Here is a 23,788-nt window from a genome sequence, read left to right as displayed (position 1 = left end):
GGGGAGGGGGCTGAACCCCTGAAACTGCCCCTGGTTCATTGGGGGACTGGGGGGAGCCCCTAAAACGGCTCTTAAATTGGCCCCTGCGTTATTGGGGTGTTGGCGCGAACCCCTGAAACAGCCCCTGGCTCAGCAGGGGCTGCAGGAACCCCTAAAAATGGCCCTTAAATTGGCCCCTGGCTCACTGGGGGCTCATGTGGCTCCTGGCTCAGACACAAGAGCTAGTGGATATTCCAGCAGCCGAACTACACAGTTTTATTAATTAGATCGAATGAATTTGATCGGATCGATCGGGAAGTTCCAGGACCCCATGATGGGTGAGGGCACCCACGGGTGGTGGGTGCCGTGAGGCCGTGTCGGCGGCCGCCATGATGGGTGCGGGCAGCCGCCATGATAAGTGTGGCGGTGGTGCCACTATGATGGGAACGGCCGCTTCAACGGCCGGAACAAGCTGTATCTGCCGGGATAAGCGGGCACGTCCCGTTCCCACCGTCGTGAGTTGGACGCGGCCGCTCCCGGCCCGCCCTCATCTCCGGCTCAGAACGCAGGGGGTGCGGCCCTGCCCTTAGTCAAGATGGCGTCACGCCGCAAGGGAAAAGGAGGAACCTTTCACATGGCGGCGGCCTCCGCGGCTTCAGTGACGTCACGGGCTTCCGGAAGGGAAGCGGCCATGGCGGCCCGGGGATGCCGGGGCTGGTGAGGCCTGAGGGGGAGTGGGGGGGTCCGGGGGCTTGGGGAGGTCCGTGAGGGGTTCTGGGGGGGACACGGGGCTGGGGGACGGCGAGAGGGGCATGAAGCCCGGGCCGAGTCCCCCACGCGCCGACAGGTTGTGCCCTTTTCATCCCCTCCCCGTTATCACCCCCCGTGTCTCCTCATGGCCCCCACCCCCCTAGTCCGCCCCCCGAGGTGTGACAGGACTCCCCCCATGTCCTCATTGCCCCCCCCCCAAGCTCCACTGTCCCCCAAATCCCTCCCGAATCCACCCCCCTGGGGTGTGACAGCCCCGGGGGGGGGGGGGCACTGGGTGACGCACCCACCTGCTGTGACCCCCCCCAGAGACCCCCAGGAACCCCCCCAGGACCCCCCATGGCCACGAGTCGCTCGGAGGACGAGGAGTCCCTGGGGGGGACCAAAAGGGGCCCGGCCCCTCCCCCGGGGACTGTCCCCAAACGCCGCAGCTCCTCCAGGTACGGGGGGACGGGGGGGCTGGGGGAGCCTTGGTAGGGGTCGGGGGCGCTGAGAATGAGCCACAACGAGGGGGGGCTGGAGGGTCCCCTGGGGACTGTCCCCAAACGCCGCAGCTCCTTCAGGTACGGGGGGCTTTGGGGGTTTTGAGGGTCTTGGAGGGTCTGGGAGGGTCTTCGGAGGGGTCGGGGGGAGCTGAGAATGAGCCACAACAAGGGGACGCTGGGGGTGACATGGTAGGGGGTGGGGGTCGTGGGGGGGCACTGGGGGCTCCAGGCAGGGTGTGGGGCACAGGGGGGTCTGGTGCCATGTCTGTACCTCCCCGTGCCCCCCCGGCAGGTTCATCAAGAGGAAGAAGTTCGACGACGAGCTGGTCGAGAGCAGTCTGGCCAAGTCCTCGAGCCGTGCCAAGGGGGGCCCAGAGCCCCCCCCTCGGCCTGGCCCCGACCCCCCCCCAGGGGACAGGAGGAAGGTCAGGGCTGGGTGGGGACTGGGGGCAGCACAGGGACATTGGGGACACCCTGGGCCAGTGGGGGAGTCCCAGGGCAGGTGGTCCTGGGGCCGTCCTGGGGTCACTGGGGACATCTGGGTTCATTCAGGAGCCATTGGGGAGCCCCCAGAGCCCCCTGTGCCCCCCCATGCAGATGTCGAGGGTGGTGCCCCCCCCATGACCCCAGGCCTGGGATCCCCCCCATGGCTGTTGGGGACATCCAGAAGCCATTGGGGACATCGAGAAGCCATTGGGGACATCCCAGAAGCCTGGGGACCCCCAGAGACCCCTCTAAACCTGTCCCCCCCCAGGTGTCGAGGGCAGTGCCCCCCCCCGCGGCCCCCGGGCCCCCCCCCGGGCTGCCCAAGAGGCTCAAGAAGAGCAAGCAGAGCCCGGCGGTGCCGCGGGACCTGGGCCGCTGGAAACCCGCCGACGACCTGCTGCTCATCAACGCCGTGCTGCAGGTGGGCTGGGGGGCTCAGGGACCCCCTCACCCGGTGGGGGTTTGGGGAGACCCCCAGACCCTTCCCCTGACCTGGGGGTGTTCCCAGACCAACGACCTCACCTCGGTTCACCTGGGGGTGAAGTTCAGCTGCCGCTTCACCCTGAGGGAGATCCAGGAGCGCTGGTACGCGCTGCTCTACGACCCCGTCATCTGCAAGTGAGGGGGCTCGGGGGGCTCGGGGGGGATCAGGGGGTCTGTGGGGAGAGCCGAGGGAGCCCTGAGGGAGATCCAGGGATGCTGTTCTACGACCCCCCGGCAAGCGAGGGGGAACCGGGGGGCTCGGGGGGGATCCAGGGGTCTGTGTGAGGGGGAACCGGGGGTCCTGGGGGGCTCGGGGGGGTCTCAGGTGTCCCCAGAGGAACCGGGATGTCCCCAGGGGGTGGTTTCAGGTGTCCCTGAGGAGCGTCTCAGCCCTCCCTGGGGGTCTGGGTCGTCCTTTGGGGTCTCACCTGTCCTTGGCAGAGTCTCATATCTGGGCTGTCCTTGGGGGTCTCTGGGGGGTCTCCCCCACGCTGGGGGTCCCTGGGGGTCTCACCCCTGGGTCCCCCAGACTGGCCTGCCAGGCCATGCGCTCGCTGCACCCCGAGGCCGTGGCCGCCGTGCAGAGCAAGGTCCTGTTCAGCAAAGCTGAGGAGCAGCTGCTCACCAGGGTCCCCTCGGTGAGTGGCCCCAAACGGCCCCAAAGCATCCCCAAATGTCCCCTGACCCCCCAGCTGCTCATCAGGGTGGGACTGGGGACAGTGGGGGGGTTCCCAAGTGTCCCCTCCTGGCCCCTCCTGTTGTGTCCCCTCGCATCCCTCCATGTCCCCTTGGGTTTCCACGTTTCCCCTTGTGTCTCAAAGTGTCCCCCCACATCCCCCTCATGTCCCCTGTCCTCCCCAGACCCCTCAGCCCTCCCTGGAGACCTTCCAGGACCTGCTGATCCGACACCCCGAGGTGTTTTACCCTTCAAGGACCCCCAAGGCCCTGCAGCTGCACTGGCAGCTCCTGCGCCAGTACCACCTGCTGCAGGACCAGACAGGTGAGGGGGGGCCTGGGGGGCACTGGGGGGGCCTGGGGGGTCACCAGCCCCTCACCCTCCCCTCCGACCCCCCAGTGCAGCCCCTGCCCAAGGGGGACCAAGTGCTGAACTTCTCGGACGCCGAGGAGATGGTGGATGACGGGAAACTCAGGTGGGGGGGCTTGGGGAGGTCTGGGGGGGCTTTGGGGGAGCGGGGGGAAGTAGGAGGTCAAGGGAGGGACTGGGCGATGAAGGGAAGGGTTTTTTGTGGGGGTAGGGAGGTCAGGTGAGGTTTGGGGGAGCTCAAGGGAGAGTTTGGGGGGATGGGGGTGAAGGGAAGGTTGGGGGGGGCTGGGGGTGTTGGGAGCTCGAGGGTTTGGGGGGCACAGGGAACTCAAGGGAGGGTTTGGGGGGACTGAGGGAGGGTTGAGGGGGCTGGGGGCTGTTTGGGGGGGCTGGGAGGGGGACAGGGCCCCCCTTGGAGAGTTCAGGGTGTCCCAGGGAGCCCCAGTGATATTTTTGGGGGGGCTGGGGTCCTGGGGGGTGGTCTCACCATCCCAACCCCCCTTCTCCTGGGCAGGGATGTGCGGGACGAAGTGCTGGAACATGGTGAGTGTCCCCCACCCTCCTGAACCCCCCTGAGCCCCCCTAAACCCCCAGGACCCCCGGGGAGGGGTCAGGTACCCCCCGGCCCCCCCAGGACCCCCTTTGCCCCCCCCCCAGAGCTGACGGTGGCGGATCGGCGGCAGAAACGGGAGATCCGGCAGCTGGAGCAGGAGCTGCACAAGTGGCAGGTGCTGGTGGATTCCATCACAGGTGGGCTGTCTGTCTGTCTCCCGCTGTCCCTCTGTCCCCCCCATGTCCCTCTATCCCTCCCATGTCCCTCTGTGTCCCTGGCATCTGTCTGTCCCTGGCATCTGTCTGTCCCTGGTGTCTCTGTGTCCCACTAACTCTCAGAGTCCCTCTGTCCCTCCCTCTGTGTCTGTGTGTCCCCCCTTGACCCCCACTGTCCCCCCATTCCAGGGATGAGCTCCCCGGATTTCGACAGCCAGACCCTGGCGGTGCTGCGGGGGCGGATGGTGCGGTACCTGATGCGCTCCCGAGAGGTAAAACACCCCCAAACCACCCCAAAATCACCCCCAAAACCTCCCCGGTACCTCGTGCGCTCCCAGGAGGTGGATCCAGAGCTGGGACACCCCAAAATATCCCCAACCCCCCAAATCCTCCCAGGGACCCCTCAAACCCCCCCAAATCTCCCCCCAAAGATCACCCTGGGCAGGGCCACCAAGGACAACCAGATCGACGTGGACCTGGCGCTGGAGGGCCCGGCCTGGAAGATCTCCCGCAAACAAGGTGGGGCTGGGGGGCTTTGGGGGAGTTTGGGGGGCAAGTTTGGGGGGCTTGGGGGGGGTCAGAGGGCTGCATCCCCCCCTCTCCTAACAGGGTTTACCTGCCAGGTGTCACCAAGGTCAACCCCCCCACACCCCTTAAACTTGGGGCCCCTCACGAGGGGGAGGTTCCTCTGCTCAGGCTTTGGGGGCCATTTGCAGCCCCCTCCAGGCCCCCCAACCCTGGGGCCCCCCTCCAGCCCCAAGGACCCCCCCCAGAATCAGGGACCCCCCTTGACAGAACCCCCCCACCAGAGGAGGTTCCTGTTCTTCTCTCTTGGGGGTTGGGCTCTTCTTTGGGGGCCATTCCTGGCCCCCTCCTGCCCCCCTCTCCCCACCTGGATCCCCTGAATCCCTGGAATTCCCCAGGGGTGATCAAGCTGAAGAACAACGGCGACTTCTTCATCGCCAACGAGGGCCGGCGCCCCATTTACATCGACGGCCGCCCCGTCCTGGGGGGCAACAAGTGGAAGCTCAACAATAACTCTGTGGTCGAGGTGGGGCTGGGGGGTCCTGTGGGGTCCCGTGGGGTCCCAGGGGGTCCTGGGGTGTCCCAGGGGTCCCACCAAGCCCCGCTTTGTCCCCCCAGATCGCCAGCCTGCGCTTTGTCTTCCTCATCAACCAGGACCTCATCGCCCTCATCAAGGCCGAGGCGGCCAAGCTGGCCCAGCAGTGAGGGGGGTGAGGGGGGATTGGGGTCCCAGTTTGGCACTGGGGGGGGTTGGGACCCCCCAGCACCCCCCCCATCCCAAACTGCTTCCAATAAAGTCATCACTACCCCTGGTGAGGGGCTGCTTGGGGCACCCCAAGAGCCAACTGGGACCCCCCCCAAAGATATTGGGGTGCCCCTCCCCCTTTACCTGGCCCAGGTGAGTTGGGGGGACACACACACAGAAACCCTCCCAACCCCCATCCCTGAATTCCTCCCCCCTCCCAAAAAAAAAATTTTTAAAGCTCAACATTTCATTGATTTGTTCCGAAGTTGTAATTAATTAAAGAGAAGAAAAAAAAACAAACAAAAAAATCAAACTTGGAAAAAAAACATGGAAAAAAGGGGGGGGGGCAGAAAAGTTGGGGACCCCCCCAGCCCTCCCCCATTTGGATTTACTGTCCTTGTTCCCAGGAATGTCTGGGATTTGCTCCCGGGTGTTGCTGTGAAGGGGATTTTGGGGGGGGGGGGAAGGAACTGGGATGGGAATGAAGGAAATTCCCCAAAGAAAATCCAGGGAAAAAGCTGAAATGTGCAGCTGAAGGGACCCCCCCCAATCCCAGCACACACAGAGAGGACCCCCCTCAGTCCCAGAGAGGTCAGAGGGGACACCCCAGATCCCACAGGAACATTCCAGATCCTGGGGGGACACAGAGGGGACACCTCAGATCCCAGAGGGTCTCAGGGAACATCCCAGATTTGGGGGAGACAAAGGGGACTCCCCAGTTCCCAGAGGAGAACATTCCAGATCCTGGGGGGGTCAGAGGCCCCTCCTCCCCCCGCTCCTCCTCGCTTCCAGCGCGAGGGATTTTTGGATGGAGAAGAAGGAGAAGGGGGGGGGGGCGATGGCAGCACTGGGGGGGTCCTGAGCCCCCAAATCCCGATGGGAGAACATGGAACAGACCAGGATGGGGGGGAGAAAGGGGTAAAAAGGAGGGGAGATGGCACAGAACGGGAATTGTAAACGTGGCTGGGACCCCTGTCAGGATCCCAGAGTTTTCCTCAGGAATTCGCTCCCTTGGGGTGGCTCTTGCGGGGTCTCCGTGGGGGGAGCCCCCCCCGGGGGGCTGGGGGGGGGCCCGGGGTCGGAGGGTTGCGGGGGCCAGGCCGGGTCCCGCTGTTGGGGGGCTCGGGGGGGCCGTTGTGCCGCGGGGTCGGGGCTCGGGGTCCTCCTTCCGCCCTCCGGATCCGCTGGGAAGGCTGGGAATGGAGGGGGTTGAGAACAGGGACCCCCCAAAACCCCCTCCCCTGGAACCTCAAATCCTGGGAATCTGAGAACCTCCAAACCCCCTCCCCTGGACCCCCAAATCCCGCTCTGGGAACACCTAAATCCTGAGAATCTGGGAAGGCTGGGAACGAGAGGGGGTGAGAACCCGGACCCCCCTCAAACACCCCCCCGAGCCCCCAATCCATAAGGCCGATCCATCCAGGGAACCCCCCGAGCCCCCCAGACCCCCCCACACCCTCTCCAGACCCACCTCTCGGGGGGGCCGGGGCCGTCCCCCCCCCGTGTCCCCCAGAGCCCCCTCGGGGGGTCCCGGGGCTTTCCCAGCCGTGCTGGGGGTGGGGGAGGCACTGGGGGGGCCCGGGGGGGCCCCGGGGGGGCCGGAGCTGCAGCGGGAGCGGCTGGAATAGCTGGTCTTGGGGTGGGACACTGGAACAGAGACAGCAGGGGAGGGGTCAGAGGGGCTGGGATCACTGGGATACCGGACAGGATCCTCTGGGAGCAGACGGAGGGCTCAGGTGAGTGACCCAGGAGCCCCCAGCCCACCTTGGCCGAAGCAGGTGATGCTCCTCTTGAGCCCCTCCAGGTCGCAGGTGAACCTGCCGGCCCTGCCCAGCTCCTCGTCGTACTTGCGCTCGCTCACAAAGTGCTGCCAAAAGCGGGGAAAAGGGGGGGATTTGGGCTGGGAACGGGAGCAGGGAACAGGGAGATCCTCCCAGTTCTGGGGTGGATGGGGGAGACCCTCCTGGTTCAGCCCAGGACAGGAGGGGTTTCAGGGAATTCAGGGAATGTGGAACTTTCCCCAGGTGTTGGGTGAAATCAGGATTTTACAAAACCACTTTAAATTCTGTTTGGAATCCAAAGTGTTTGGAATTCAAGGTGCCCCCCCAGGTGCCCCCGGGGCCCACCTTGATGTCAGCCCTGAGCTCCAGCAGCTGCTCCTCCGACATCCGCGCGGCCCCGTCCGTGAGTTTCCGCAGGGCCTCCGCCCTCCTCTGCCTCCCCACCAGGATCTCCACTGGGAAAACAGCCCTGGATCAGGGAAAAACCACCCCCCCGACCCCCCAGGCCCCTCCCTCGGGTAATTCCAGCTCCAAACAGGCACCAAACCAGAGGTGGAAGCTCCAGGAGGGACCTTGGGAGCAGCTCTGTCCCTTTGTCACCTTTGGAATTGGGTCTTTTCCATTAGATTTGTCCCCACTCTGTTGGGGAAATCCCATCAGCCCCCCTATCCCGAAAGGTGGGATTGTAGGAGAAACCCTGAAGGGAATTTCATGGAATTTTATGGAATGGTTTGGGTTGGGAGGGACCTTAAAGGTGAACAGAAAAGCTGTTTCCATCCCCAGGAATGTCAGGATTTTGGGAATTCCCACCCTCTGGGGAGGTTTGTAATAGCCATGATGGAGTCCTGAGGTGTTTGGGAATGATGGGAACAGGAGGGAAATCCTGGGAAAACCCCTCCAAGAACAGCCCCTTACTTGCTTCTGCCTTCACTTTGTCCATCTCGGCCAGCAAAGCCACTTCCCGGTCCATGAGGCTGCGCAAAACAGGGAAAAGGGAAGGGATTTAGTGCTGGAGAGGGCAGGGAAAGGCTCCGGGAGGAGGATCCAGCCGGGACACACCGGCAGGTGGAGCTGGAACCGCGGGAAGCGCCCGGAGAGCCCCGGATTGGGCTGGAATGGGGAGGGGAGAGGGGGGACAGGGAGGAACTGGGGGCGGGAGGAATTGGGGAGCAGGAACTGGGAGCAGAAAGTTGGGGACGGGAGGATGAACTGGGGAGCAGGAACTGGGAGCCCCACGGGGCACCTGGAGCTCACCTGGAGCCCTGCAGGGCCCAGCACGTGGATTCTGTAGTGCCTGAGGCCCTTGGGACACACGGGGGACACACGGGACACAGAGTGGGGACTCACAGGGGGGACACAGGGGGGACACCTGAGCAGGGCACAGCCCCAGGGCCTCAGGAGACTGAAATCCCCCCAGAACAGCAGCACCGAACCCTGGGCCAGAGTCATCCCAGAGGGGGGACAGAGACCCCTCGGGTGTCCCGGAGCCCCCTCAGGTCACCCAAAGGCCCCCCAGGGGAGGCAAAGCATCCTCAGGTGCCCCAGAGCCCCTTTAGGTGACCAAGAGCCCACTCAGGTCACCCCGAGCCCACCCAAGTGACCCCAAATCCTCTCAGGTGAGGAACAGCCCCCCAGGGAAGGCAGAACCCTCTCAGGTGCCCCAGAGCCTCCCAGATCTCCACATCCCTCTGCTCCCACTCCAGAGCCTTTCCCACCCATTCTCCCAGGTGCCAACAAACCCCAAAGGAATCCCAGTCCCCCCAGTCTGGCTTTGGGCAGGAACTGGCTCCCAGACAGACCCTGGGCCCCTCTAAGCCCCCCCTGCCCCCGTTCCTGGTTCCCACTGCTCCAGGTGAGTCAGGAATTCAAATCCAGCCCTTTAATTGGGCTCATTTCCCTTTTCATTCCCAACTACAAAAGCCCAAACCCTCCTGTCCCTGTTCCCCCCTCGGAGCCACCGGGGGACAGCGGGGTCAGCCCTTCATCCCTTGCCTTTTTTGAGGGAAAAATGTTGGAAAATGGGTAGAATGTTTAATTTAGTCCCTGTCTGAGGCACTGAAATACCAACCCCCCCTTCCCTGGGAGGGAGGGGGATCAATCTCCACAATTCCCTGGAACAGCAGCTCTGACATTTGGCTGCTTCTGGTGATTTATGGCTCCCTCCTCCTGCCTTTTTCCAGGGCAGGGAAGGGGCAGAGCCACGGGAATGAGGCTTCTCCCTGCTCCCAGGAATTCCCAGAGTGGCCACACCTGGATGTGCAGCACCCACAGGTGCCTCAGTGTCCCCTGGAAAGGGCAGGAATTCCGGGAGCTGGGGGAGAAAGGGGGAATGTGGCCTTATTTGATTAATTCCCAGCCCTTTCAGGCCATTCCCAGCCATTCCCAGAGTGTTCACACCTGGATCTTCCCCTCCCACAGGTTCCTTTTCCCTCCTGCCCATCTCTGTGTGAGCATCCAGAATTCCCGGATCTGGAGAAGGGTGGGAATGTGGGTTAATTAAATATTCCTTAATTAATGATTAATTATAATGCAGGAACAGTCTCAGGGCCTCATCCTGTTCCCAGGATTCTCTGTTAGCCAGGAATTGAGACCAGGATTAATCCCTGTTAACCAGGAATTAGTACCAGGATTAATCCAAGGAAAGGATGTTTTCCAGACCTGGAAGAAGGTTTTTTTACACGTGGAATTTGTGTGGAGAGGTTAAAAAATCCTTAAACCCCCACTCTAATAATATAGAATTTCGATAATAATATAGTTAATGTTATATAATATAGATAATAATACATTGTAGGTAATTATAAGATATATTATCAAAATTATTATTATAATATATTCTGTGTATTATATATAATAATATGTAAATATATAATTATATAATAAAGACAATATAGCTGGGAAAAGGCTGGAATTCCCTCTGGAAGTTCTCCAGGCTCAGCCCAGAGACCCCAAAACCCCCTGGGCACCTTCGACCCAAACCCTCAGGGAAATTCCAGACTCATTGATTCCCATTTTTAACTGATTTTAAGCTGATTTTAAGCCTGGAAAAAAACCCCACTTCCTTCAGGGAAGCATTTTCCGGTGGGAATGTTGCAGGAGCACAAGGACAAGGCCACAATGAGCAGGCAAAACTGGCTAAAAGGTTTTAAATTCTTGGTTTTAGTAATTTAAAACTGTCAGGTTTTTGACACAAACAGCTTTTGACACCAAGAGCTGCTGAAATCCCGGGATGCGGGAGCAGGATTTCAGCTCCTTGTCAACCCAGGGCAGGGGTTTATGGATATTTTCTTGTTTTATGGATATTTTCTTCCCCCAAACCCAATATTTGTGCAGTTTCTCAAGGCTGGGTTCAATCAGCTGCTCCAAACATCATCCCCAGCACAAACCCAGCCCCAATTAAACCCCAGCACTAATTACACACAAAGGGCACAGTTTAAGCCTGGATTAAAATGGGAAAACAAGGCTTTTGATGAGTTTTTAGACCTCCCTGGTGACATCAAATCAAGCCTAATTTAAGGGTTTCAAATGGGAATGTTTGTTCCTCCAGGGACAGGCAGGAGCAGGCCACAAGATCCCAAAACTTCTCCTTCCACATCCCAAAATTTCTCCTTCCAGCTCAGCTCAGAGGGCAAACCAAGGCACAAACCTGGCTGGTTTTAGTCATGGATTCATGGAATGGTTTGGGTTGGGAGGGACCTCAAAGCTCGTCCAGTCCCACCCCCTGCTGTGGGCAGGGACACCTCCCACTATCCCGGGGGATCCAACCTGGCCTGGGACACTCCCAGGGATGGGAAATCCTCTGGAAAATCCATCCCAGCCCCTCACAGCCTCATAGGCTGGAATTTCATCCCAAAATTCCATCAAAATCTCCCCTTTTTCCAGATGGAAGCCCCTCACCCCTTGTCTCTGTCCGTCTGCAGCTCCTGGAGCCCCCAGGGAAGGAAAATGCCCTTTAAAGGTGATTCCAACCCAAACTGTTCCATGATCCCAGGCAAATAAACAGGAAGAGCTGCTCAAGCCTGGAATAATTCAGGGAAAATCATGGAATGTTTTGGGTTGAGAAGGAGCTTAAAGCCCATCCAGCTCCATGGGCAGCGATACCTCCCACCATCCTGGGACACTCCCAGAGGGTGGTGCAGCCAAAACCCCGCTGGACAACCAATTCCAGCCATCCCAGGAGCAGGATCCATCCCCAAACTCCCACCCACCTGCTCTGGAGCTCAGCAAAGACCTGCTTCATCTTCCTGATGGACGTGTCCATCTCCTCCTTGAGCAGGGCCCGGTACCGCGCCAGGGACACGGAGCAGCGCTGCAGGTCCTTCACCGACTTCTCGATGTTCGACCCTGGAACGGAGGGAACGGGCAATTCCAGCCTCTGGATCCTTCCCACGGGCACGGGAAGGGATGTTCCAGGAACAGGGATCAAATGCAGCCCTGGGCTGGGTTTGGGCTGGAGAGGAGCAAAGCCCAGGCTGCTCCAGAGCCCAGCACGAGGGAGAGCAACGGTTTGTCTGGGAAGGGAATTTCATGGAATTATGGAATGGTTTGGGTTGGGAGGGACCTTAAAGCTCATCCAGTTCCACCTCCACCGGGACATCTCCCACTATCCCAGGTGGCTCCAACCCGGCCTGGGACACTGCCACGGATGGGAAATCCATGACTTCTCCGGGACTGAATGTCTGGACTCTCCAAGGGATGAAAATCCTCCCACCAGGAGGTGACAGGACCCGTCCTTTCGGGTCCCGGGGGCAGAGTTTGGCTCCTGCCAAGTGAAATTACGGATCCTGTTCCACCATTCCCTGAACTGCACCCCCGATCCCCCCCAGCACAACCTCCCCGGTCACCGGGGGGTCTCCAGGTCCCTCCTGTCCCTCCCTGTTATTGTCACATCCCAGATTTGGACAAAACACCCCAAAAGGGGGGGGAACCCCCTCCAGGGCTGTCACTTGTTGTCACTCGTTGTCACAGCCCCGGCCTGACCCTTCACAGGTTCTCAGGAACAGCCCCGGGATGTGACGGGACGTGGGGGGAGGGATGAGCTCTCCCAGCTCCAGAGAAAGTGCTGGAATTCCTGCTGTGCTGGGAGGAGGAGGAAGGACCTGGACTACGGGAGATGCCCCTGCCCAGGGCAGGGGGGGGCACTGGATCACCTTCAGTGCCCCTCCCAACCCAGACCATTCCATGAATCCATGGCTTTATGGTCTTCCCTCAATTATCCAAGGTTTGAGCAGCTTTTCCTGTACTTTTATGGATATTTGACATATATTTTATGGATATCTGACATATTTTACAGACTGATGAGTTCCCCTCCCAGTCTGGCCTAACCAAGCCCAGCTCCCAAGGCCTCTCCTCCTCCAGGAGCGGCTCCAAACCCTCCAATCCCTCCACATTCCCAAGGTTTTGTGTCCTTACCCATTTTCCTGCCTGGGGGTGACACCGGAGCCTCTTCCCGGGGGTCGGAGTGGGGGGTGGGCAGAGCCCTGGGGGGGGGGATGGGGAGCCTTGGGGGGTCAGGGCCGGACAGTCCATTCCTTAGGCCGGGCTCTGCTGGGGAAAGGCAGACTCTGAGCCAAAAAAATCCAGCAAAAAACGGGATTTGGGACCCAAAACCAAGGAAAACACCTCCCAAAAAAAAAAAAAAAACAACCAGAAAATCAAGGCTGTGCTGAAAAAATACCTGGAAAAATTAGGATTTAGGACCCAAAAACATCCCTCAAAAACCCCACCAGAAAATCAGGATTTAGGACCCGAACCCAAGGGAAATCCCCAAAATGCCCTTCAGCCCCTCCCCACCATTCCCATTCCTGGTTTTCCAGCACTGACCATCCACTTCCCTGCCATCCATCGACATCCCATCCAGGCCCTCGCTCAGGGAATCCACAGATTCCGTGTCCTGGGCGCAGCCGTTCACGTGGAATCCGTTCATCCCCCCCTTCTCCCAGTTTCCCGGGGTCTCCTCTCCAGGAGGAACTGGTTTTCCAGGGGCTGGGAGGGCAGAGCTGGAGCCACTGGGAAGTTTGGGTTTGGGTTTCTTCTTTTTGTTCTGGGAATTTTGGTGGGGGGGGAAAAATACGTTAGTTGTGATTCCTGAGGGGATTTGTGATTCCTGGAGGGAATTCTGGCTGGAAGGGAAGGGAGTTAAATGGGTTTGAAGAGGAGGAGGGATTTATCCCACAATATGGGAATGCAGGGGGATTAATGAGGTGTGAAGGTGTCATGCCTTGTGAAATCTCATGGAAATCCCACTGGAATCCCACAGGAAATCTCATGGGAAATCACAGGAATCCCATGGGAAATCATGGGAATCTCATTGGAAATCTTATGGGAATCCTATTGGAAAATCCCATAGGAATGCCATGGAAAATCACAGGAATCCCATGGGAAATCTCATGGAAATCCCACAGGAAAACAGGGAATTTCTGTGCCAGGTCCCCACAAGGTGCAGCTCAAACTCCCCCTGGGATTCCCTTTCCCACCATTCCCAGCTGGATCCCCCAAATTCCAAAGGTTTTAGGGAATATTTAAGGAGTGGTACCTTTTTTTTGCCTGTCACAGTCCATTCCTTGAGCACCTCACTGGCATTCCCTGTAAAGGAAAACAGGGATGAGAGGTGGGAAAAGGAGCATTTCAGGTCCTTCCCAGACACTTGGAGGTGCTTCCACACCTGGAAAACCAAGTTTCAAATCTCCTGGTTGATGGAATAAAAGGAGGGGTTTGAGCTGGGCTTTGGGAATTCCCAGTTGAGATGTTGCTCCCTTGGGATACAGGGGGAAAATCCCACTTTTTGGGGGAAAAATCCCATTTTCCAGGGGAAAAATCCAAGTTTCTGAGGAAAAAAATCCCCGAAATCTCCCCTTTGGCTCTGCCATTTCACAGGTTTGGGCACCAAATTCCTATCCACAAACATGGGATGAACCTTCCACACCCCAAATTCCATCCCAAATCCCAGAATTCCCACCTTCCATGAAGGCCTGGACTGTTTTGTCCACACAGTTGTCAAAGTGCTGCAGGACCAGGACGATCTCGTTGTTGCTCCTGTTGGGAACGATCGCTCGGACAGCTCCGATCTGGGGGGGGAAACGTGGAAAACTGGCTGGAATTTGGGCCGTGGGAGGTGATTTATCTGGAATAAAGACTCCAAAGGCTCCTTTACCTTTTCCTTCATGTTCTCAAAGGTCCCTCCCTGGGCCATCACAGTGTTGGACTGAACATCAAAGATAAATCCCGAGGGATCTGTGGGAAAAGGAAAGTCCTAAATAACTGTGCCAAGGAGAATATGGACCCCCAAATCCCACTAATCCCAAAATCCCAGTACCTGAGAGCATTGTCCAAACCCTCCCTGACCTCTGGAATTATGGAATACTATCCTGGATCAAAGTCCAGCTCCAGGCCCTGCTCAGGATATCCCAAAACCTCCCTAATTCCCAAAATCCCAACTTCTCAGAGCCTTTCCCTGAGCTCTGGCAGGTTTGAAGCCTCTTCCTTCCCTGGGGAGCTGTTCCAGGGCCCCACCACCCCCTGGGAGTTGGATTTATCCCCAAATCCAGCCTAAACCCTCCCCTGGCACAGCTCCAGCCATTCCCTGGGATCCCCCAGAGCAGAGACTGGGATGAACAATGATCATTCCCACCCCTCATCCCCACATTAAACCTCCCCCTGATCCCAGCAACAAAGAGTTAAGGAGCCTCTGGAGCAGCCCTTGGATACCAATTTCCTTCTCCTGGAGACACCAGTGGCATCCAGACTGATAAATGGGAATGAAGATCCAGCAGTTTGTGTTCCAGGAGCTCCCAGGGAATGTTTGGATGCTCCAAGAGACCCATAAACGGAGACGAGCCATCACTGACATCCAAAAGGTCACATAAATCTGCACATCCCCAGCCATTCCCGGGGGGATTTCCTGCCAGGCAGGTCTAATTCCAGGTTTAAGAAGGAAAAGGGATGTTGCTGTGGTTTTCTGGGATAAAATATGGTGGTTTAGGGCTCAGGAAGGGCCTTGGAGGGGATAAAAACAGGACCCCGAGGTCTGGAATGACCCCATTTGGCACCACCACCCCTTTCAAGGAATTATTAAGGCTGGAAAAGTCCCCTCAGACACCAATTCCAACTGTTCAAGGGGGCTTTTCCAAACTTACTAATTCCATGAACCCCCTGGAAATCCCATGACCTTCTTGGTGCTGGAATTATTACGGTTGGAAAAGCCCCCTGAGACAACAAATCCAACTGTTTGAGGGGGCTCTTTCAACCTTAATAATTCCAGGACTCCCCGGAAATTCCATGACACCTGTTCCCTCCTGAGACCCGAACCCCCATTTCTGTCCCAGTGAACACACCCGGACCCCTTTTCCTTGGCAGCTCCCCACGATTTGGGGATCCCACCCCCCAGTTCTGCAGAGCCCCTCCGCTGTCCCTGGCTGTGTCCCTGCCCTCCCTGCTCCATCCCCAGCGACATTCCCGATATCCCAGAGCCACTGGCTCCCCCCTCCCCTCCTGTAAATAACCAGGACGTGGGGCGGAGACGCCCCATTGACTCCCAGACACTGACGGAGCTTTTCCTCCCCCACAGCTCCAAACACAGTGACAGAGCCCTGGGAATGATGGAAAGGTCAGCCCTGGATTCTGAGAGGATAAATCCCTCAAAGCCCCTTGGCTGGATCCACCTTCCCACCCCCCCACGTCACTCCCCAGCATTCCAGCCCTTCATCTTCCAAAGGGCTCCAACCTCACCTCAACAGGGGGAATTAACGATGTTTTCCCCCAAAATGTTCACGGCAGAGCAGCCACTGAGGATCCTGGGGAAGGAATCCCAGAGTTCCAGGATCCCACGGATCCAGCCTGGCCCATCCCTCTGTCCCTTCCCACATCCCACCCCTGAAGGTGCCTCCATCCCCTTGTCCAGACTGATCCCAAATCACCACCAAGGACATTAAAGAGGCTCCTGAGCCCTGGCAAGTGCCCATTCCCAGCTGGAAGTGCTGGGATTCCCAGGGCAGGGAGCTCCTTCCAAGCCCCTTCTCCGGCTGCTTTGCTCCGGCCCCAAATCCTCCCGGAGTTCAGACACTTCTCATGCAAAAATTATGCGCCTGAGCCGACCCCAAAGGCGCTGGATGCGGCCCTGGATGCGCTCCCAGGAATCCTTAATGGGATCTGCTGGCACTGGGGCTCCCCGGGAAGGGACGGAATTTCAAACGCGGCCGCCGAGACTCAAGAGTTCGGAATTTGCATTTTTGTGGGAAGGGAAAGATCCTTCCTTGGGTTGGGAAAAGCTCCTTCCACCTGTCAGGAAAAGCTCCTTCCCCATGCCAGGAAAAGCCAGATTTTCCCTCTGGCCAGAGCCTGAATTCCCTCAAAATAACACCTTCCCAATGTTTTCCCACAACTTCCCATCTTTTCCCTCAGCTTCCCCCTTGTTTTCCCCCTCCTAGACCCCCCAATTCCCTTCCCAGGTGGGATTTTCCCTCAGCACTGACAGAACTGACTCCACTCCTTAAATCCTTAAAGGATTCCTTAAATGCTTCCAAGGGCTCAAACTCCAACACAACCACTGAAAACCACTCCCAAATGATCCCATATCCCGATTTCCAGGACTAATTGCCTGGATCCAGCTCAGGGCTCCTCAGGTCAGTGGCATTTCTGTGACAAAGCCTCTGGAAATAACCACTTTATGGAGAACAAAAGCTCTTCCAGGAGGGAAAGGACAGGAATTGTCAACTCAGGAGCCTTAAATTATTAATTAGTCAGTGCAAATAAAGAGAAAATGTGACCTCCCGACACACAAACACCCTCTGGAATTAATATTCCACACAAAGAATCCCCTGGAATCAGCTCCGAGGTGGCACAGAAAGGTGGGCGTGGAGGGAAAAAACCTGCTTCTGGTGCCACATCCAAGGAAAAAAAGGCTTGGAGAGGGTTCATTGGAGGTGCTTTTCCAAGAGGGAAGTGTTTTTCCAAGGCCTGAGCCTTCCCACCCCAAATCCAGGCTCATTCCTTGACTGGACTCCTAGGAAGGGGCTCCCACGAGCCACTCCAAGGAGGAATCCTGTCCCCAAATCCCAAATTCTGTGGAAAACACGACCAAATTTGGGGAGAATTAATCCATAAGGAATAAAAACACACCCCAAATCCAGGCCCAGCAATGGGATTTCACCAGTGGGATCCCAAAAAACCCCCAAAGGCCAGCTCTGCCACTTCCCAACCGTTATTTTTCCCTCACCATGGCCCTTTTTCCCTGCTCTTTTCACTCCTGCTGCCCGTGGAAAGGCTGAGCTATTCCCATCAGAGCCTGGAAGTCACAGCTGTCCGAGCGGGGAGTTGAAATGCTCCTAAAAATGTCACCGAGCCCGGCAGGTCCCGGACGTCACCGAGACGGTGACAAGGAGCTGTCACAGGGCCCCGCAGGGAGAGCGAGGCCTTTTCCCAATTAAAAAACTTGGGAATCACCAGCCCTGGGCCGGGTGGCAAACGGGAGCTTTGATCCTGTCACGTCTCACCTTTTGTGTTCTGCTTTTTAGACATTTCCGGCTCCAAGTTGGGCCACAAAAAGGGGAGAACTAACGGGAATTCCGAGCGGTCTGGGGGACTGGGCAGGAAAATTCCCAGTCCGGGCCTGGAGCTGTTGGGAACGTGGGACAGGCAGAGCAGCTCCTTCCTGGGGGAGGTTCTGTCCAGCTCCAGGAGGAATTTCTGCAAGAGAAAAGAGGGAACGAAACTAAGGGATGAAAGGAGGGAATTGCTGGGGTGGGAGGCAAAGTGGTCCCAGGGGCTTCCAGGGGGTTGGAAGAGTTGGGATTCGAAAGGGATAAAAGAGCCAGGCAGGAAAAAAACCTGCTAAAAATAGATATAAATTTGTATTTATTATATAGGTTTAATTTATGTGTTATTAGTGATATTAAATGTTAGAAATATAAAAAATAATGCTATAAAATATTGTCTACAATCACTGTGATTTCTATACTTTAATTTATATATTATAGAATTTAATATACTATAAATTGCATGTAATGTTATATATTATAATGTTTATAGCATAAATGTAATAATTCTATATATTATATTTTTATAACCTAAATGGCATATAAAATAAATCCCATATAAAATAACCTCCATATATTATAACATATACATATTATAAATATATGTAATTTCATATAGCTTTTTCTAATATAATTTTATATCACATAAATTATTCTATTATGAATTTTACAGCATATAATTTTTATACCTTATAAATTTTACAGCACATAATTTGTATTTAAAGGAAATTTTGTATTTTTATAACATTATTTTGTATATTTATAAAATATTATATATTTACATGTTATATATCAATATTTTCTACATGAATTTTATGCAATGTACATTCTATGCTGTATAGGTTTTATTAAGTATAATCTATATTTTGTATAATATACTTTTTGCTTAATACAAACACATAAATTATACTCAGTATAAATGTTATGCAATATGAACTTTATTCTATTATAAATTATCCATAAAATATCCATAAAGCCCCAAATCCCTTTGGATTTGCTTCAGTTCAACCCCTGAATTTAAAGCCACTTTAAACCCCTGACAGTGAGCGAAAAAATCGAGGAGATTGGGACTAAAACAATAAAAACTGCCACAAATCCCAACATTTCGGGACCGGATCCCACCCAGGGACAACCCAAACTCCTGGATTTCAGGATTGATTCCCCCAGAAAAGCCAAAATCCCTCCACCAGCACCCAACCCCCCCGATTTAACCCCTTCTTCCTGCTTTTTCAAGGGGCACAACCCACCCTCCGAGGTGGGAATTCGGGGGGGGATTTTCCTGGGGGAAAAAAAAAGCAGGATAAGGGTTAAACAAAGACCAGGATCCAAAGGTGAGGGAACAATAGATCCGGCTCTGGGATAAACCTCCCGATGGAGCAGGGGAAAAGCTCCCAAAATTCCCATTTTCTATGGAAAACAGATCCCAAAATTCTCCTTTTCCTCTGGAAAACAGAGGGATCTGGAGGCACAAAATATTTGGGATACTGGGAGAGTTTGTCCCTGCCAGGAAAAGGGGCAGGAATGACCTGACAGGGAATTTGCTGCAGGATTAATTAACCCCTGGATCAAGGTTGTTTTTAAGGACTCAAAAGTGCCAGGGAATTTTTTTAAGGATTGACAAGTCCCAAGAATTTTTTTAAAGGATTTACAGGTCCCAGGATTTTTTTTAAGGATTTGCAAGTCCCAGGATTGTTTTTAAGGATTCACAAGTCTTGGGAATGCTCCAGGAACAGGGTTTGGATTTAAAACCAGTCTTTTCCACTCTGGACTTTCCTTCCAAGCTCCCAAACTCATTCCCAAGGAGTGAATCCCAATGATTGAAATCCCAGATGAAATCAACCCTCCTTTCTGTACCAAAAAAAACCAAACAAAAAAACAAACAGGAAAAGGAATTTTTTACCTGGAAAGAGTCCCAAAAGGAAGGGATTAAACTCCTGCCTTCAGCTTTTCCCAATTAAAACTCCTTCATCCCCAAAAAGCAAGTCTGGAGTTGGGAATTCCGGGGGATCCGAGGGGTTGCAGCCCAGTTTCACTTCCCTGCTCTGCTCCGTGGCCTGTGGCCAGACCAGGAAACGCTGTGCCAGGAAAACCTTGGGATTGCAGACAGAGCCGGAGCTCAGGAGAGGCTGGAGCTGCCGCCCGACCTCTGATCCCGGGGTCAGAACCCTTTGCAAGGGCCTTAAACCCACAGCCGGGCTCCAAATGCGGCAATTCAACAAAACCCGGACCAAAGTCCCCTTTACAATCTTACTTTTGGGAACCAAAGGGGTGGGAATGCTCCGGAATGAGGGTCTGGAGCACCTTGGGAGTGTTTCAGTTCCCCGGGTGGAACAAAGGGATGTTTAAAAAGTGCCTCTGCAGGGACAGCCCGGGGGCAAAGCGGGGCACAAACACCCCCAAGTCCATAAAAAAGCTGGAAAAAAATATGAGCTGGCTGTGGAGTCTTTTGAGAAAAGTCAAAACCCCCCCAAAAATCCCACCTGAGCAGCCAAAACCCGGAGTTTTGTTGTGCAGTTTAAAGGAGGAAAATCAACGGGAATTAAGGGGGGGTGGAACAAATGAGGGTTTGGAAAAGGGAATTCTGAGGACAAAACCGGAATATTGGGAATGGGAGTCAAAGCCCATGGATAGATAAAATGGGATAAAATGGTTAATTCTTGATAATTAATTAATATTAATTAATATTTCACCTGGTAAAGCTCCTGGGACCCGGCAGATCCCTGGGAATTCCAACCCAGCTTTAAGTGGGAATTTTCACCATGAAGGGCTGGAAAAACCCACTAAATCCAAGTGGGAATTCAGTGGGAAAACAGGAATTAACACAAAGAGGAGGTGGGGGGGTTATAGAGAGACAGGAAAGCCCCAAAACTGCCCCAAAAATCCAGATTTCAATCAAATATTGTTGTTTTAAGGGAATTTCCGTGGAGCAAAACAACCCAAATCTGGCTGGAAGGACCAAATTTCTGCAGGAAACTTCCCCACGTCCCGTGGAAATGCAGAGGATTGTTACAAGAGACTGTCAGCAGAGGGAAAACAGTTAAATTTCTCAGCCAGCAAGTCAAAAAAACCCCTCAATTCCCAAATTCCCAATTCCAGAGCTGTTTTTGCTCCATCCAGACTGATTATTCAGGGAAAATTTGGGTGGAAAAGTGAGAAACAGGGAGAAATTTGTCTGGGTTTTTATCAGTCTCAGGGAGATTCGACTAAAAAAATTGGTGTTTGAAAGAATTAAACAAAAATTGGGGGTTTTGGGGGGGGTTGGGCTCCTGGAAAGGATCACGTGGATAATTGGCTTTGGAATTATGGAGCCTCATATTCCAGGTTATTTCCATCTTGGGGATCATCCCTGAGTACACAGAAATTGGCATTTTCTAATTATTTTCCAATAAAAATCCAATTTCCAACACTCTGGAGGCCCCAGGTGGGCCCTGACCCCCCTGTGGAGCACAAGGAATTAAATCCTGACTAAAAAATGGGAGCAGACACTAAAAATCCAGGGATTTCTCACAAAAAACCACTGCAAAGTCCTCCCAAAAAGCTGAAAAAACCACAAATTGTCTGTGAAGTGCCCGGGGAAGCTCAAAAATCCCCCCCAAAATTCCACCTGAACAGCCAAAAAATAAGAGTTTTATTCAGTTTAAAGGAGGACAACGAACAGGAATTAAGTGGGAAGGAGGGAATAAACACACCCAGGGTTGGGATGAGGGTTTGGAAAAGGGAATTCTGGGCAGGAAATAAAATACATAAATGTATAAAATATATTATAGATTATATAAATAACATTTAAATAAAATACATAAAGATTTAACACCCCAACAGCCCAAATTCCTGTGCTGTGGTGGGAAGGTTTTTTTGTTTAGAACTCCCAGCTCCAGTTTTATCCCAAATTCTGCTGAATTCCCAGGAAATTTAAACCCTATACTTTGGGATTTTTTTCTCCCCCAAAACATGTGAAGTTCAAGTAGAGCAAAATAAACCTTTTTATCCCTTCTTTTCACACATTCCTTGGTGGGTTCTGACCCAAAAGTGAATATTTTTGCCCCAAAACAGCCACAAAATGCATCAATCCAGGGATTTTATCCCAAAGGAAAGAAGGAGCAGCACCAGCCTGCCTGGAATTGCAGGGTTTTTCCCCCCAAAAAAGTCTGGATAATCAGTTTTTTCCCCAAAACAATCAGGATAATCAGTTTTCAGAAGCCTTTTAAACACAAGGAAAGGCCAATTCCAGCGGTTCTTCCCATCCCAAAGGTGCTCCTGGAACACCAAACCCCATCTCAGGATTTAAAAGGAATAATTCCTTAATGTCCCTCTTGGGGCCTGGGGGGGAAGTGGAAGGTGGGAGATAATGAGGTGTCTGTATTCCAGGGAAATCCACCCATTTATTGTCCGGAATTATTCCAGGCACGGCTGGGAATGAGGGATTATCCCACATCCATCTTTTATGAGGTAATTGGGACACGTTTTCCTGCTTCAAAGGGGTAAAACTGTGGAGTTCAGGGGGTAAAATATTCCTGAACAAGGAGGGGAAGGAGAGGGGAAAAAAGGAGAAGGGAAAAGGAAAGGAAAAGGAAGGGAAAAGAGGGAGAAGGAAAAAAGGAAAGGGAAAGAAGGGAAAGAGGGAAGGAAAGAAAGAAGGGAAGGAAAGAAAGAAGGGAAGGAAAGACCCCAAACTCTCCAGCCCCTCCCCCTGCAACTTTTGAGGGGAAGAAGCCTGAACATCTTCCAAAAGAACCATTTTTACGCTGGGAAAGATCTCCAGGATCATGGAATCCAAGGGAAAACCTCGCAGGGAAGATGTGGCAGCCAGAGCTTTCCCGTGGGAGCATCCAGTGGGAAACACAGCCCAGAATGCGGGAAAAATAGTCCTAAACCCCTCAAAACCCCAAAATATCTGGTGGGACACTGAGGTCGAGCCCTCAGGAAGTTGTTAGGGAATTTTCAGGCCATTTTCCCGGTTTTCCAAGTTTTCCTCCCATCCCAAGCTGGAGTTGAAGCTCCTGGGACCCCTCAAATCGCACCCTCAGGACCCCGGGGGGGGACAATTACACCAGAAAGCACCTCAGGGACAATTCCCACATCCCAGTTAGAATCTTCCCCATTCTCCACGTGGAATTAAATCCCACATTTCCCCTTCCATCCCTCTGGAATCTCTGTTTTCACAGGGAATGAGCCACAACTTCCCTGAAAGGGCTCCCTCAACAACGGGCTGGGACAGGAGCAGCACCCACGGGGAGGGAAAAGTGGGAATTAGGCTCTGGAAAAGTGGGATTTAAACTCTGGAAAAGTGGGATTTAAACTCTGGAAAAGTGGGAATCAGACCCTGGAAAAGCCTCCCCACATCCTGCTGCCTGGATGTCCCATGGAGAAATCCCTGAGTGGATGAGGAGGGCGAGAATCTGTGCTGAACCCAGGGACTTCGGGGGGGTTCTGGGGGGAACATGATGACGATAATAATAATAATAGTAATAATGATAATTTCTTGCCTATTTTCACCACGTTAACTGTTGGGAATAACGACCAAAGGAAGGGAAAACCCCAGTCCCTGGGGATTTGGGAGCCATTTGACAACCCCCAAATTCCTGTCACCCCCTTGGGCTGGCAAAGCTCCTCAGCCCCCCCAACCCTCACAAAGCCCCTCAGACCTCCCAGAAGGTCCCTCCACCCCCCGTAAGTACCCTCAGAGCCTTCCCCAATCCTCACAAGGCCCCTCACCCCCCTCAGACTGGACCCCTCAGACCCCCCCAAGGTCCCTCAGCCCCCCAACCCCCCACGAGGCCCCCTGTGACCCCCCAAACCTTCACAAGGCTCCTCTGACTCCCTCAGACCCCCAACTCATCAAGAGACCCCTCAGCCCCCCCAGGGAGACCCTCGGCCCCGCACCCCCACCCCCTCACGAGACCCCTCGGCCCGGCCCCAACGGCGCCTCCCCCGCCTCCTCCCGCCCTCCGGGTCGATCCCGGAGGTGTCCGGGGGGTGTCCCGAGGGGTGTCCCGCACTCACCGGGGGGTCCCGGGGGTGTCCCGGGGGGTCTCTCTTATTGCCCCCCCTTCTCCTCCTCCCGCGATCGCTCCGCGCGGGGGCCACGGCCCGGCAGAGCCCCCTCCGCGCGACAGCCAATCAGCGCGCGGCCCCCGCCCCGCCGGCCAATCACCGTGCACCCGCGGGGAGCGCTCCGCCAATGACAGCGCGGGGAG

The 23,788-nt window shown here is 55.0% G+C and overlaps 2 protein-coding genes across 8 annotated transcripts; one reads left to right on the top strand and one right to left on the bottom strand.

Moving 5' to 3' along the window:
* Positions 1-507: 507 nt before the first annotated feature.
* Positions 508-5,565, top strand: MCRS1 (microspherule protein 1). 2 transcript variants are annotated; one of them, XM_039380115.1, is made up of 14 exons: positions 508-696; positions 1,057-1,187; positions 1,525-1,657; positions 1,987-2,139; positions 2,227-2,336; positions 2,731-2,839; positions 3,063-3,201; positions 3,277-3,352; positions 3,761-3,789; positions 3,904-3,996; positions 4,204-4,286; positions 4,446-4,533; positions 4,938-5,065; positions 5,158-5,565. In XM_039380115.1, exons 1-14 carry the CDS (start codon positions 685-687, stop codon positions 5,242-5,244), a joined length of 1,371 nt encoding a protein of 456 aa, XP_039236049.1. In that variant the 5' UTR covers positions 508-684; the 3' UTR covers positions 5,245-5,565. The 2 variants fall into 2 exon arrangements, with proteins under 2 accessions (XP_039236049.1, XP_027571721.1); XM_027715920.2 differs by lacking the exons at positions 508-696; positions 1,057-1,187; positions 1,525-1,657; positions 1,987-2,139 and having other exon boundaries at positions 2,233-2,303.
* On the bottom strand, positions 5,530-23,688 carry SPATS2 (spermatogenesis associated serine rich 2). 6 transcript variants are annotated; one of them, XM_039380114.1, is made up of 13 exons: positions 23,595-23,688; positions 17,553-17,745; positions 15,790-15,854; positions 14,216-14,295; positions 14,021-14,129; positions 13,598-13,647; positions 12,886-13,105; positions 12,475-12,609; positions 11,271-11,406; positions 7,981-8,039; positions 7,411-7,520; positions 7,049-7,151; positions 5,530-6,477 (listed from the first exon to the last, which is right to left on the bottom strand). In XM_039380114.1, the coding sequence occupies exons 4-13, from the start codon at positions 14,252-14,254 to the stop codon at positions 6,260-6,262; spliced, it is 1,179 nt and encodes a 392-aa protein (XP_039236048.1). In that variant the 5' UTR covers positions 14,255-14,295; positions 15,790-15,854; positions 17,553-17,745; positions 23,595-23,688; the 3' UTR covers positions 5,530-6,259. The 6 variants fall into 6 exon arrangements, with proteins under 6 accessions (XP_039236048.1, XP_039236044.1, XP_039236046.1 ...); XM_039380110.1 differs by lacking the exon at positions 15,790-15,854 and adding an exon at positions 19,495-19,684 and having other exon boundaries at positions 23,595-23,634; XM_039380112.1 differs by lacking the exons at positions 15,790-15,854; positions 23,595-23,688 and adding exons at positions 19,495-19,684; positions 20,285-20,338.
* Positions 23,689-23,788: the final 100 nt, after the last annotated feature.

The sequence above is a fragment of the Pipra filicauda genome, unplaced genomic scaffold (genome assembly GCF_003945595.2).
Source record: "Pipra filicauda isolate LSUMZ 115617 unplaced genomic scaffold, ASM394559v2 scaffold185_size1782982_pilon, whole genome shotgun sequence".
Classification (NCBI taxonomy): Eukaryota; Metazoa; Chordata; class Aves; order Passeriformes; family Pipridae; genus Pipra; species Pipra filicauda.
This window is presented reverse-complemented; position numbering and strand designations above follow the sequence as displayed.

Coding starts and splice junctions, on each gene's coding strand:
- MCRS1 (XM_039380115.1), top strand. Junction 3,997..4,203: donor GCTGGTGGATTCCATCACAG/GTGGGCTGTCTG, acceptor CCCCCATTCCAG/GGATGAGCTCCCCGGATTTC. Junction 5,066..5,157: donor ACAATAACTCTGTGGTCGAG/GTGGGGCTGGGG, acceptor TTGTCCCCCCAG/ATCGCCAGCCTGCGCTTTGT.
- SPATS2 (XM_027715917.2), bottom strand. CDS start 17,577: ATGTCTAAAAAGCAGAACACAAAAG. Junction 14,130..14,215: donor TTGAGAACATGAAGGAAAAG/GTAAAGGAGCCT, acceptor TTCCCCCCCCAG/ATCGGAGCTGTCCGAGCGAT. Junction 7,521..7,980: donor CAAAGTGAAGGCAGAAGCAA/GTAAGGGGCTGT, acceptor CTGTTTTCCCAG/TGGAGATCCTGGTGGGGAGG.